At 43.4% G+C, this 14,991-nt stretch overlaps 1 protein-coding gene across 1 annotated transcript; it reads right to left on the bottom strand.

Moving 5' to 3' along the window:
* Nucleotides 1–525: 525 nt before the first annotated feature.
* Nucleotides 526–8,316, bottom strand: tmem39b (transmembrane protein 39B). The gene is made up of 9 exons (XM_083633448.1): nt 8,179–8,316; nt 7,259–7,464; nt 6,615–6,834; nt 5,416–5,499; nt 3,446–3,600; nt 2,701–3,034; nt 1,872–2,059; nt 1,206–1,326; nt 526–910 (listed from the first exon to the last, which is right to left on the bottom strand). Exons 2-9 carry the CDS (start codon nt 7,387–7,389, stop codon nt 677–679), a joined length of 1,467 nt encoding a protein of 488 aa, XP_083489574.1. The 5' UTR covers nt 7,390–7,464; nt 8,179–8,316; the 3' UTR covers nt 526–676.
* Between the last annotated feature and the right edge of the window lie 6,675 nt (nt 8,317–14,991).

Genomic DNA, 14,991 nt, shown 5'->3' with positions numbered 1-14,991 from the left:
CTTGACTAGTGATTTTGGTGGGTATTTGATCATGCATGGTCACAGCGGTTGGGTAAGAGCATCCCTCTGAACATTATTGATCACATCAACAAAACCTGTGTACTCAAAGTGGGTCTACAATATAAAAGCTATATTATGTGTATCAGACCTGAACCACATTTTCCACACTATTCAACACCTGGAAATTATCAATTTAATTTTCAATATTTTCCCAGATGTACATAGGAACCCTGATTCCTCCTTGATGGTCCACAACTTGAAATTTAGAAATCAGTTTATGTGAGGGTCTCAGAAGGCAAATATTCTAACTTCATCACTGACTTTCCTCACAACTTATATTCAGCAGACTGTCACAAGGTATGTTCCTTGTGATACCAAGTCACTGCAGAGTTCAAGTTTTCAACAGACAGCCAGGCAATGTATGAGTGATAACTCACTTATCTGTTTGAGTTTTGAGACAGAGAGGGCCTCTTGTGGCCAGGACAGATAACTATTTTAAAAGCCACATAAAAATAACTGCAAACATTTAAAGTCATACAAAAATATGTTTCTTTTTATTATGGCAGATCAGAACAAAAACCAACAGTGACACAAAATGCAGTTGTAGAAAAAATACAAAGCTCTCATGCATGTGTTTCTTGTTCCATGGTGAACGTGACGGATAATAGCGTGTCTTTTAACTGACCTTCTGGTCAGCAGAGCTGTTTGAGTATGAGTATGCCTTCCCTAGCACTATTCGGTCTCTGAGAAGCTTGAAAAAGGCGTAGTAGTTGCTGAAGAGGATCAAAGCCAGGGATATCGTCTGATGCCACTTTTCCGAGCATATCAACGAGTAGAGCTGGTAGAAGATCATGGCGCCCTCCAGAATGATGAGTATGTTCAATATCCGTAAAGGCTTGTTGAAGAAGAACTGGGGGAGGGAAATAAGACAGAGGTGCACTGTGAGTGATCAAACACAATCTGCTCTGTAAATGGCTGCATTTTAGGGCCGTGATACTTGCTACGACAAAGAGGCCATGTCAGCGGAGGCTCTCATTCCAACCAGGCAGCATCATTTAATCAATCTTCAAGATACGCTGATTAAATCAAGTCTGCTGCTTTTGTGACTCAAACAAGAGTGCAGCCAGTGCACACGCCCCCTGCAGTGGTTTGGGGTTGCCAGCTCTCTTTTACAGGGTCTATGGGTTCAGCCGGTTAATACTCACATAGAAGCGATAGTGCGACACATCTGAAGGGACCGCCACATTGTAGTGACCCATGGCCTTGAAGACGTTCTTATTGTGTTTCACCAGGACACCCTGTGGCCACATGTACTCTTCTGTCCATCTGTGCAAAGGAAGGGAGAAGAGAGATTTATTTTTTACTCCAATCAGCCCTAACGGAGCGAAAACCTGATTAACCAAATGCATCCACTGGAACTATCTTTGCATGTCAACTCAGCAATTCCTCTACAGCAGTGGGTCTCAAACGGTTTGGCTTCAGACAGCACCACCTTTCCCTGATTTCTGACCCCCCATTACCCAACTACAACATTTTGCTTAGAAAACTGCAAGAGAAAACTATAGCATATGATGCAATGAATGAATGATAATCCACGTTTGAAGAATATAACATTACAAAATAAGAAATGGGGTGAAAGAGTTGCAATTAGTGCCTCCTGAGCAGATTTATTTGAACATTTCATTTATTTTCATAATTTAGTCTAACTTTTCCCCCCTTTCTCTCAAGTACCCCCTGTAGTACCTCCACTGCTCCACAGCTAAAACAGTGTGGGCTGGTGAGTCATTTCACCAGTAATAAACTCATCTCAAAGAGAGCAGTTTACTAGGCCAAACACATACAGTTCATCCCTCTGCCCCAAGGGGACCTACATGTGCTGGAGGACGTTGGAACAGAGCGAGGGGTCGACCCTCTGCCAGCAGCCCAGGTGAGCCGCGGCCTTGTGGAGCAGGTCACAGTAGCGCGGTGGCAGCAAGTGTCTCATGAGGATGACGGAGGTGCTGACCGACACCAGGATGAACAGCTCACAGGACCAGCGCTTGTCCACGTACTGCGTACTCTGTGGGACAAGGGAAGGGGAGAATGACGTTAGGGCTGGGCTATATGGACCAAAAATCAGATCCCGTAATTTTTAGGCTGTATGGCGATACACAATTATGCATCTCGGTATTGGTTACCAAGTGGGCTAAATGTTCAGTTGTAACTTGGTACTTTCACAAAATATTATAAATATATAATGAGACTTCTGATAAATACTCATCAGTAATGTGGATATACTGACAAAGTGGGGAAAGGCAAATAATAGAAGTAGAACAGTCTAGAATAGATCAATCCCAACGCACACATCTCACTTTGAGGAGTTATGTTCAGGCGATCAACACAAAATATATTCTCAGTCCTATTCACCTTATTATTTGCCCATATAAAGGACGCTTCCACATAACGTCATTTTGTAATCGTATTTCCGTTTTAGACCCGGAAGTAGATTACTCCTACCTTTATCATTTTTAGCTTACTTCAAGCCGGAAGTACCGCTGCCGGGAATTGAACCCGGGTCTCTGCGGTGGTAAGAGTGCTTTTACCGCTACACTACCCAGTCGCCCCTAAGGATTCCTCTGTGAATTCATGTGTTGCATGGCACCATACAGAAGGACATAAAGATCGACATGGAAGTCCAAACAAAAAAGCGAAGTTTCTCACCTTGACAAACCAGACAGGTACAAAGGCCACATAGTAGGCACTGAGCATGGAGCTGACCAGCACCTCCTTCATTCTCCAGTTGAAGTCCATCTTCAGGTACTCCACCTCCTTGCGGATGAGGTCGGGGGAGAGGCAGCAGGCATGAGTGGGCGTGGCCTGGACGCCGTACAGCTGGCTGGTGTGCTGCTTCCACGTCTCCTTGAGCACCGTCAGGTAGTCCCTGCCCCGGCCCACGCTGCCCACCTCCTTGGAGCCGATGCTGGCGATGGGCGAGAGCGGACCCGCCCGCCGGAAGTCACAGCTGAGCCGGAAGAAGGGGATGTACATTCCAAATCTGTGGAGAGGGAAAGAGTAAGAGTTAGTGATTTGTGGAATATCTCAGGTATAGCCGTGGGTAGGACAGGACAGTAATATTGCCAGGGTAGGGGTTCGATTCCCACAGGGGCCAACGAACAATTGTTACCGCTTATAGTGCCTTATGGACCTGTAAGGCACTTTGGATAAAAGCATCCAAACAGCATAGCTTATCAAGACTTCTAGGAAATGAAGAGTATAGTATTGAAGTTCAATATCCAACTACATTAAGTGCATTCATATTTAATAAAGCAAATGTTACAAAGCAAGGCAGTGTTTCAATCGAGGCATTCCGCTATAGTGCAAGTAACATGTACAGCACCCTGGACTTTAGGCATGTGGCTGGTTGGTATAAATCTGACTGTGTTTGACATGGGAGTCCTCTACTTACGGGTAGCACAGGAAGAGCAGGCTAAGGACAGAGTAGGTCCTGAAGAGGTATATGAGGGAGCGGCACAGGCTCCAGCCCGTCAGAGTTAGCACAGCAAACCGCGCCATCACTAAAAAGATGGAGTGAGGGAAGGACAGCTTCCCACTCTGTGACGCCTGCAGGAGAAGAGGGAGGCAGAGACAGAAGAGTGAATTACAGACTTTACTATGCCAATACAGTTTGATTCACCATGGAAAGACAGACACACAACCCAAGCTGTGTGAGAGAAACACACAGAGGTTTACACAAGATACATGCATGGGCCAGTTGCACAATACACCTCGACTTAAGATTTTGCTTAAAGTCCAAGTCAAGGTTTCCAACATAAAATCGGTTGCACAAAACACCCGTAAGTCTTCTCTTTAAGGTTTCCTTAAAATGTTTAACCTTAAGGAGAAGATTTAAGGGTGTTTTGTGCAATTGATTTTATATTATGGAAACCTTAACCCTGACTTTAAGGAAAATCTTAACTCTGTGGAGTTTAAATGTGGCTTTTATTTTTTGGACTCCAACTGCTTTATATTTGCTTGCTTTCGGTGAGCAATAAGGCTAGCACATTTTCAATGTCTTTATTTTGATCCAGCCACTGCGCGTAGGGCAGGGGTGCCCAATACGTAGATCGCGATCGACCGGTCGATCGCAAAGGCCGTGCTGGTAGATCGCATGCCATTCATAAAAATAATTTCCCCCCTCCACATTTTGTCCCGTCCTCCCAAAGCGTCTGACACTTAATTGACATAAACATCGACCAGTCTGCTGCTGAGCTGTGTTACATTAGGTTACATGACAACTAACGCCGCTTTGCATATTGGGAAGGCAACAACGCAGCGAAAGGACAACATAAAAATTAGTGCGGGACCAAGAAGCCGTAAACTTATCCCGAAGAGAGGACATGTGGAGAGGCACTGGTACTAATGAAAGAACACACTTAGGGTGAGGACATTTTTCACACATTCAAAAACTTTATTGGCAAAACCCAGCTCCTAATAGACCATATTCACAGCGCGGCCATCTTGGGATGACATCACAGCTGGTTGGGAAAGTGAGAGTGGCTCTTATCTAAACCCATTGATAACCATGTCTGAACATGCAGCAGTAAACCAAAGGTTTGAGTTCTGTCACACCAATTTCGTTTGATCACATCGATAAATGGGCAGATGAATGTGTACAGGATTTAAAAAAAGGGCTACAGCAACTGGATCGAGTCTTATATCCACAATATTCAAGGAAGCGCAGCCGATGGTCTAAATTGTAAACTGCAGTACACCCTCGCACCACTGAGCACCGAACCGATACATCTGGCGCTGTGGAGCAGTTGCGCTTTCTTGAATATCGTGGATATAAGACTCGATCCAGTTGCTGTAGCCCTTTTTTTTTTAATCCTGTACACATTCATCTGCCCATTTATCGATGTGATCAAATGAAATTGGTGTGACAGAACTCAAACTTTTGGTCTACTGCTTCCATGTTCAGACAAGGTTTTGGATGAGAGTCTCGTTGCCTTCCCAACCAGCGGGTGACGTCATTCCAAGATGGCCGCGCTGTGAATATGGTCTATGTCTAAGTTAGTGTCAATCAAACAGACTGTGCGCCTGCAATGGTGCAAATGGCTTCATTGCCAAATGCAATGAGGACGATGCAGTTCCCGCCTTCTGAAATGCCAACACTGCATAATAATAAGGTAGTAGCCCTAACAACCATAAAACAACCTGAGATACATTGAAATGTATTGTCCTGTGGAGGGTCCATGCAGTAATGTAAGGTACATTCTTTAATGTATTTGGAGGGGTTGGTTGGGCTGGTAGATCATGTTGAGCTGGTCATTTTAAAAGTAGCTTGGAAGGCCAAAAAAGTGTGGGCAACACAAAAACAAACAAGTGTATATGTGTGTGTGTGTGTGTGGGGGGGGGGGGGGGGGGGGGGGTGCTTACCTCTTTAACAATTGCTGCAATTAATCTTCTTGCCAGTATGATGATTGTGAACACCAGCATATTATAATCAATAAGGTGAAAGTTCTGTCAAAAATAAAAAATAAAACGCTTCAGCATCATTGCAGCCCCTTAACCCAGCACTAATTAACAGTGTTAAATACAACATTTACAATTGTTTTGCCAACATAAATGGCCCATTTATTACAGCATGACATATACAGTACATATATAACAAACCCCCACACAATAGCAATCCAGTAATCACACTGAGGGGCCCTTTACACGAGGACAGTTTCTGGAAGAAACGACACAATAGCATTTCCTTCACACCTTCTCCCTGTTTACATGAGCACTGTTGAATTTTTAAAACGCTGTAATGTACATGCCAGGTCGTTAGGTGGCAGTGTGATCACCTTATTCTTTGCCCATACAAGGACGCTTCTGCATGACGTCATTTCGTAATCGTCTTTGCGGTTTTAAACACAGAAGTAGAGTATGCCTACCGCAGTCATTTAGACTTGCCAAAAAGCTGCTTTCAAGCTAAAAAAAAAAACCAAACTGTTTTAAAGTTTTAATATTTGTCGGGTGAGAACGTAACATATATATGACCAGTTTATCAGAATAACGCCTATTGGAAATCTTTAACGAACAGCGAGGACCGGGAGCGCTGACTGTGATCTGTCCAATCCTACTGTAGTTAGGCTACTGGCAGTGAGAAAACACTGTCGACGTGCTTTTGTAACTAACGTTAAATACCGACCGGGTACAGCCATCGGCTCCTCGCAGCAGTAACGTTATGAACATGTAACTGAAGTTGGCCGCAGTGTAGCTTAATTCTGAATGTTGCCAAACTTCATTCATATTGACGTTTTATTTTGAAAATGGTTGCCAACTCGCGCACGGCTATGGCGTAATCGCGTGTGTCGCGTGTGCAGGCACGTCAGAGTTTCTGAAATGAGCCGTCTCAAAGCGATTACATGGAGCGATCAGCGAAGAATTTCGCTCTGGAGGGTGGTTTCAATATGTGTCGTTTCCTAAGCGCGAATTCGCCGTCTAAAAGGGAGGCACTAACGATACAATAATTCCCCGTCACCATAGGAAACCGTCCTCATGTAAACTGCCCCTGAAGCCCGCAGGCAAAGCCATTAGGTAATGAGCTCAACATAAACAAACCTCAGCTAACATGACAGAGTACTCACCAGTGACGTGTGTGAGGGGGGGTGTGAGGGGGGATACCACCACACCGTCTTGTAGATGTTGACATAGTGGACGAAGAGGGCAATGAGGTGGCAGAAGAACAGATGGAGCTCGAACAGCACGTTGCGGTCCACCGACAACTCTGGGATCTTACAGTGCTTCAGGGGAACCACCGTCTGGGCTGCCAGCGGGGGGCTGGAGATGCAGGTTCCTGAGCCATTCCTGCAGACACAGCGCACTTTGAACCAGGGCTAATCATCTCACCTTATCACGTATGCTCCAACCTGACAGGTGGAATAATGGAACAGTGTCTACTTTACGTGCTGTGGGGAGTGATTCAAATAACCCAATGCTATTCCATTGAATACTCCAATCAGAGCCCTCCTTACTGACTCCCCAGGTTGCAATGTACATACTGGTTAGGAGCAGTGTTGCCAGATGGGCAGGTTTTCCGTGGTGGTTTTGGTTTGGGGTGCATTGTGCTTGGGGGAAATGGGCTTGGCCGTGTTTACAGAGCCACTTGTTCCCACAGACCTGCATTTGTTGTGTGTTTTGGCAGCTTTTGAACAGTCTTTGGGCTGGAAACCATTAGCTGTAATCTGGCAACACTGGTTAGGGGCAGTCAGTGTGTTGGAGCCCCACTTACCTTGTCCGTGATCGCACCCCTGTGACTGGGGAGCTGGTGGAGTGGTTGCCGTTGCTGACCGAGCCTGGCTCGCTGCTCAGTGGAGATCTGCAGTATGTGGTGCGGTTCGCCCCTCTCCTTCCACCAGCCATCGCAGACACACCCACGGCTCACTCTCGCGCAGATGTGTCTTCTTTGTGTCTTCCTTTCCTTTCTTGTTCTCCTGCCTGTTTGCATCAGTAAAGGCCAGACACATCTGGTTGGGAGTGTTGCTCTCAGAATATTTAACAACTGTGTAATAATGCTGATTGGGTAATAGATATTTAAAAAAAATCTATCTGTGATGTGTCAAGCAGGACAGTTCTCTGGCCCACCTACAATTAGCAATGAAATGATATGCACGTATTGACAAGTAATTGGATTAGAGTAAGAGCTGGTAAAGAAAAATTGTGTCCTTAACCAAAACAAGAAAAACTTGCAACATTGCTATCTCGGCAGGAATCTGCTGCAAATCAAAACATGTGCAAGGACAAATCGTTCAAACAGGACAATCTGGCCTTCATCACATGCTCGAATACATATTTCGCAGAAACAGCTAACGTTAAACAAGTTTGCACTGGATGCATCACACCCCGAAATATGGAACAAGTTTTGCGGAAGCAGACATTAGTAGCTAGCAAGCTTGCTAGTTGCATCATTTGCTCACTTGCCAGGTCAAATATCTGCCTTGAGAGTGGATAATTGAGGCATAATGCTGCAGGCGAAAACAGCGTGTACGTACAATGATCCACCAACCCCAATCTTTCCGCCAAGACAGGAAAATGCATGCTCGACAAAATACAAAAGACTGCGGCCTAGCTAACAGTAGCTCTGGCTAGCTAGCTAGCTTCCTTCGAATCCAACCAAACAGGCTAAACAACCACAATAAATGTTCATCTTACCAATGTCGGTGCGGATACTCTCTATCAGACGGTGCTGTGTATGAGAGCACCACTAACTTACACGCAATATATTTTCAGATTCTTCCTTGAAATAACAGTGTGTTTTTCACTGTAACAAACGAAGGTAGTCATTGTTGATGTGAAACTAGCTGTTGGATAGGGGGCGCGGATATGTTTAGCCACATGTGGGAGGAGAGTCCTTTAAAGGGACAACCCACTATTTTCAGTCAGAAAAGGAGAGACACCAGGAACCTCCTAGTGGCACTGGCAGGTAGTGGCATCTTAGTGGCTTTTTTTTTTTTTTTTTTCATTTAAGCATAATGAACAGAAAACATCTCATGAGATGACAGGGATTGAACAGGTTATACATACATTCTGTCAGGGTAGTGGGTGGGGAGAGGGGATTTTTTTTTGTCTTTTAACATAAAAAAAAAGAAAAGAAAAACATACATACATACACCTATATCAAGGAAAAGAAGGAGGGGGGGGAGCAAAATTACCTCTGGTTGTGTGATATAAGGTTTGTGGGAATATTCTTACTGTGTGCTCAGACCAAATGCGAATCGGCAAACTCACGTGGTGAGACCCCACACAAAGTCAGTGTATACGTGCTAGCACACGAACGAGAGGAAACACCCGCCTCAGCCGAAATCCTTCGGCTTATGGCAGATAAATCACGCAGTAAGAGGTGAAGTCATTTTTGCATCTGAATTCTGAAAGCACAGCCAGGGCAGTGGGGATTATGGGCAATGTCAAAGTAAATTATACATAGCCTACTAGTGGACCTGTGGGAGTTAGACCCCCTCTGGTCTGGAACACAGTGAGTGGTCTGACTGGTCTCCAAAGCCTCCTGGACACACTCAAATAATTTGTTATTTTTTGCCGCTATAACCCTTTATTTATACACAAATGATTCTCCCTACTTCTTCTTCTAATGGCTTTCCGGCAGACTGGATGCCTTGCGGCACATTGCTTCCTCTCACAGTTGGATGGTCTCACTCTAGACCTGGTTCTTCTTCTTCTTTCAAGTTCCTGGTGTTTCTCACACCTTGAGGATGAGGCCATTTACAACTGGCACTAACATGCAATTTCTGTGATCATATTGCAATCAGATAGTGTCTGACCACATTAGCCTGATTTCATTTACACCTGGCATTAGCATGCGCTTTGGGTGATCAGATTGCAATCTGATCATGGAAAACGGGTGTCCTCTCAATCTGCATACAGTTGCTGTATGCGGATTGAGAGGACACATTGTATTTATACTACTTCAATGTGGTCACAATGCGTCCCTGACCACCTCCGGAGGTGGTTTGGCCGATCAGATCGCAATCCGTATGTGTCTTGGGGTTGTTTACACCTGTACTTTCAAGTGGTCAAGCACTATCAGATTTCAATCTGATCACAGAAAACGCATGTTAGTGCCAGTTGTAAATGCCTCAATATTGGCTGTGGCGCCTCGCTACAGGCCACTCAGCCTGTGGCCATTTAGTAGGGTCATCTGTGGCACTTCCGTGACCGTGGAGAGCGAAGGTCCGTTTCTCAATGGATTTGTCATCTAGGAGGGTTAATAAACAAATTTAGCCGGGGTGTATTTTTAAAAAAGGCGGGGAAAATATTTGAGAGACCAAAATCCAAAATGTCTGCCGTGGAAATGAACTTTTTAATGGTTTGACCTACAATGATGCACAATACATGGTTTCAGAGCTTATTCTGGTCAAGGAATACATATTTGGTGTTTATATAATGATTTGACTTATTTTTTACCTTCAAATCCAAGATGGCTGCCAATTTTGAGCTCTAAAAGGCAGTTTTTTCAAAATCGTCATAGAGCCTTCATATTAGGCTTGAATGACAGGTCTTCTCATGATGAGTTGAATAATATACAGTATAAGTACACAGAAGTAATCTCTGAGGTCATTAAAGTCAATGTTTGTGTGTAAACAACAGTTGCTGATTTGCGGTTTCCCATTAAATAGGGTAGGCTACTGAGAATATGGTGTCCAGTTCATCCCATCACATTTTCATAATGAACCAAAAACAATTTTGCACTATAGCCTAACATAAAATAGTATTCTGTATGCAAAGCTAGCAAGGTTAGTTGCTTGAGCTGAATTTAAAGGTCAACTCAAAACAAACAATGAAATTAACTTTGAAATTAAAACTGAATCCTAGGCTACTAGACTTCATCAGCACACAGTAAAGGAAACATGTCTTTGAACTCAGCTGACTGTCTAGTCCTAATCCCTGTTGTGCAATGTCCCTTTTCAGTGAAGTTTTAGTTTTTGTTAATGGACTTTTAATCTTGACCTTGTTGGTAGGCAACGGCCCTTTTTCAGTCAAGCATTTTCAGATTAGCTCAGTCAGTCTGTGAAGCAGTCAGTGTCAGCACTTGCGCGAGCTCGCTTTTTCTCTAACTATTGTTAACATTACACACTTTAAGACACTTTGTTTGAGGATATAAAAGGAGGTACGGTGGTGTAGTGGTAAGCACTATTGCCTCACAGCTCGAAGGTCGTGGGTTCGATTCCCACCTGGGACGATGTGAACGCTGAAGGAATGCGTGCCCATTCGCATGTCCTCGAGTGCCCACCGCCCGGGTGGGGACGTCAAAAGGGCCTTTCTGCCTTCTTCCCTTCACCAAAAACATGCAATATCCTGGTTGCTAATGTGGTTCCTCCTCTGGTCGTTAAGGGCGCCTGTTCAGAGGGAGGGGAACTGGTTGGAATAGTGTGAACCTGTCAGGTGAAAAGAAGCGGCTGGCTAACTGCCCATGTCTCGGAGGAAGCATGGAGCCAGTTTCGGCTCTCCCCAGATCGCCAGAGGGTGGAGTAGCAACCAGGATAAAGAAATTACGTTAGCACTAATGGGGGATAAAAATGGGCCATCAAGAACATATAAAACAAAAGCAAAAACAATTTTTATTTGCAGAAGTCATCATTGATATTTGGTGTTAGCTAACGTTAGGTAACGTTATTATTTTTAGCTAAAGTTAATGTTATCTGTCTCCACACTTCTGTCAACTGACATATGCATTTGCTTTTGAAAATAAACAGCGTATAACAGCAATATAATATAACAGTAATATAATAGCGAGTTGCTTTCCCTCCCAATGAAAGACAAAGCACACAATGTCCTATGAATGTGTCCTAAAATGTGACAAGCCTTGCAAGCCCACCGATACAATAAATCAAGGCAAATGGGACAGCTTACAATTAAAAGCCCAAGACTGGTCAGGACTTGATAAATTTGATGATGTTTACACCACCACCTCCTGGGAAGATGGACCAACCAATCGGTACATGCATTCGTCATGTTATATTTCTATTTAATCTTCAGTTATGCTTAAGCAAGCCAGACTGTTTATTTTCAAAAGCAAATGCATATGTCAGTTGACAGAAGTGTGGAGACAGATAACATTAACTTTAGCTAAAAATAATAACGTTACCTAACGTTAGCTAACACCAAATATCAATGATGACTTCTGCAAATAAAAATTGTTTTTGCTTTTGTTTTATATGTTCTTGATGGTAGAACTATCTTTAGACTAGTGAATAACGTTGATATCCTCAAACAAAGTGTCTTAAAGTGTGTAATGTTAACATTAGTTAGAGAAAAAGCGAGCTCGCGCAAGTGCTGACACTGACTGCTTCACAGACTGACTGAGCTAATCTGAAAATGCTTGACTGAAAAAGGGCCGTTGCCTACCAACAAGGTCAAGATTAAAAGTCCATAATCTTAACAAAAACTAAAACTTCACTGAAAAGGGACATTGCACAACAGGGATTAGGACTAGACAGTCAGCTGAGTTCAAAGACAAGTTTCCTTTACTGTGTGCTGATGAAGTCTAGTAGCCTAGGATTCAGTTTTAATTTCAAAGTTAATTTCATTGTTTGTTTTGAGTTGACCTTTAAATTCAGCTCAAGCAACTAACCTTGCTAGCTTTGCATACAGAATACTATTTTATGTTAGGCTATAGTGCAAAATTGTTTTTGGTTCATTATGAAAATGTGATGGGATGAACTGGACACCATATTCTCAGTAGCCTACCCTATTTAATGGGAAACCGCAAATCAGCAACTGTTGTTTACACACAAACATTGACTTTATTGACCTCAGAGATTACTTCTGTGTACTTATACTGTATATTATTCAACTCATCATGAGAAGACCTGTCATTCAAGCCTAATATGAAGGCTCTATGACGATTTTGAAAAAACTGCCTCAAAATTGGCAGCCATCTTGGATTTGAAGGTCAAAAATAGGTCAAATCATTATATAAACACCAAATATGTATTCCTTGACAAGAATAAGCTCTGAAACCATGTATTGTGCATCATTGTAGGTCAAAGCATTAAAAAGTTCATATCCACAGCAGCCATTTTGGATTTTGGTCTCTCAAATATTTTCCCCGCCTTTTTTAAAAATACACCCCGGCTAAATTTGTTTATTAACCCTCCTAGATGACAAATCCATTGAGAAATGGACCTTCGCTCTCCGCGGTCACGGAAGTGCCCCAGATGACCCTACTAATTGGACTCTTTAACGCCTAACGAAGAGCACCTCAGAGACGCTCAGTCTCTTTGAGACTGAGTCAGCCGATAGGTTAGCTGTGCCACACAGTAATGTGCAATTTGATTTAATTAATTCCAGTAAGCACCTATTTTATTTTATTGTATCTTGCAAGCTCGCCCTGCAGCTTGCATACGCAGCTCGCCCGCTGTGTGGGCTCACCTGCTCGTATGACATCACTGATTATGTCACAAACTGATGTCACAACTTCACATCACTGATGACATCACAAATGCTCTTATGACATCACTGAAGCAAGCTTCCAGGCTATGTAATTTGATATGAACGTATCCTTCAACGTTAAACCTATCTGAAAAGTAGGATACTAATGATAGAATAACGCTCATTCATCCATTTAATAAAACAAGGTTAGCATGGAAACGTCATAGCACCTACAAGTGGCCAATATCTACTTACAGCTAACTGACGATGTCAGCAATGTTAGCGCTACTAAAGTTGTCAGATTACAAATTAATCGTGTTAGATTGATTCATGATTAACATGCAAAAATCACGATAAGTGAAGTTAATATGACGGCGGAGCAAGCACTGCACAGATAGCAAGTCTTTGTACACAGTAACGTTGCACCCTAATTTACCTTGAATATCGTGGATGTACCCTTCAATCCAGTTACTGTAGCCCTTCTTTTGAATCCTTTTGGGGATGTTGACGTTGTCATCTGCCCATTTATCAATTTGGTCAAAAGAAATTGGTGGAACAGAACTCAGGTTTTGGGACCACCGCTCCATTGTTTACAATGGGTTGTAACGCAGGCTCAGACGCGTTGCCACCCTGTGCGATGACGTAATCCAAGATGGCCACGCTGTGAATGAGGTCTATGACATCATCAGTGATGTCACACAATGCACAATTGCTCAAGTGACATCACTGATGACATCACTTCCGGGACAAAATTGAAACAGAACATTGCCCACATGCTCCCTCTTATAATAGATGTTGTCCAGCTCCATCGAGATGAAGTTAGACATGGGAGCCACTGTGGTACTGAGCTTGCTGGCACAAAGAGAAGAAAAAAGATAAATAAATGGATCCCAGAGGGAGTTAAATTTCTCAGCCTTTTTTCCCCTTTTCAAGATGCAAGCAGCTCATTAGGTCTCTCATCCAATGTACACGAGAAGGTGGTTGAGTAGATTTCCATCCCATAAGGATCAGCTATTAAGGTTGAGAAGACATGGGCATCTTTCTGGGGATTAGAGAGGAAGGTGTTTTGGGGTGAGAGGCCAAGGAGAGCAATGAATGGGAAAGGTTCAATGGTTGTTTTTAATACTAGAAATATAATTGAAGATTGCCTTTCAAAAAGAAAATAATTTGGGACAAAACCAAAACGTGTTGTCAAAGTAGCTGGAGCCTGCTTGCATCTATCACATAGGAAGGAGGTCAATGGCAGGATTGATTTGAGACAGTGTGACTTTGGTCCAGTATTGATGAATGAGCTTGAGTTGAGTTGGATAAGGCTGTGGTGGGCAGTGGGCACAGATGGAGGAAGAATGGGGTCTGCCCAGGATTTAGTCCCACTCATCATCCTGAAACTCATCATTCAAATCCATTTCCCACTGTTGTTTTACTGGTCAATCTTGAGGGTTAGGGTTAAGTATAATTTGTGATAAGATCACAAACTGTCATTACGGCTGAGGCTGTAATGACAGTGTGGCCAATGTAAGAGATGCTGTGAATGTTTGCCGCCCAGTATATGCTTGGAAGCAGTAGCGGAGCATACACCGGGGCAGAGGGTGCGCCCGCCCCGGGCCCACTCGTCAGGGGGGCCCATCAAAAAAAAAAAAAAAAAATTACAGGCCAGGCCAGGCTGGCAACCTGTGTTTTTCTTTTTCTTCTTCAGAACAAGCTTGTCTGTAAAGTGGCTTCACTGTAGGCTTTCTTGGACATAATATTACTTGGCTCAATGAGTGACAAATTGTGTTTTCGGATATAGAGGGTATGCACACCCACTGGAACACGCCCCCTCAATCAGGAATGAGTGTCAAAATGAGTGTCAAGTTCCTCTCTGAGCAGCAGGTGTCAGTTATCTAGGCTGATTACGGCATTCAAGCTCAGTCTTGCTGTGACTCAATGGGCGTGACCCCACAGTGACTTCTGCCTCTGTGACATCACATGCATACCCTCTATAGGGGCTATCAGCTATTTTACAGTTGTGACTTAAAATGACTATTTAATAAAGTCAGTGGTGTGAGTGTGAGAGGAATTCAATCAATAGACAATAAC

The sequence above is a fragment of the Poromitra crassiceps genome, assembly GCF_964638095.1.
Source record: "Poromitra crassiceps genome assembly, chromosome: 3".
NCBI lineage: Eukaryota > Metazoa > Chordata > Actinopteri > Beryciformes > Melamphaidae > Poromitra > Poromitra crassiceps.
This window is presented reverse-complemented; position numbering and strand designations above follow the sequence as displayed.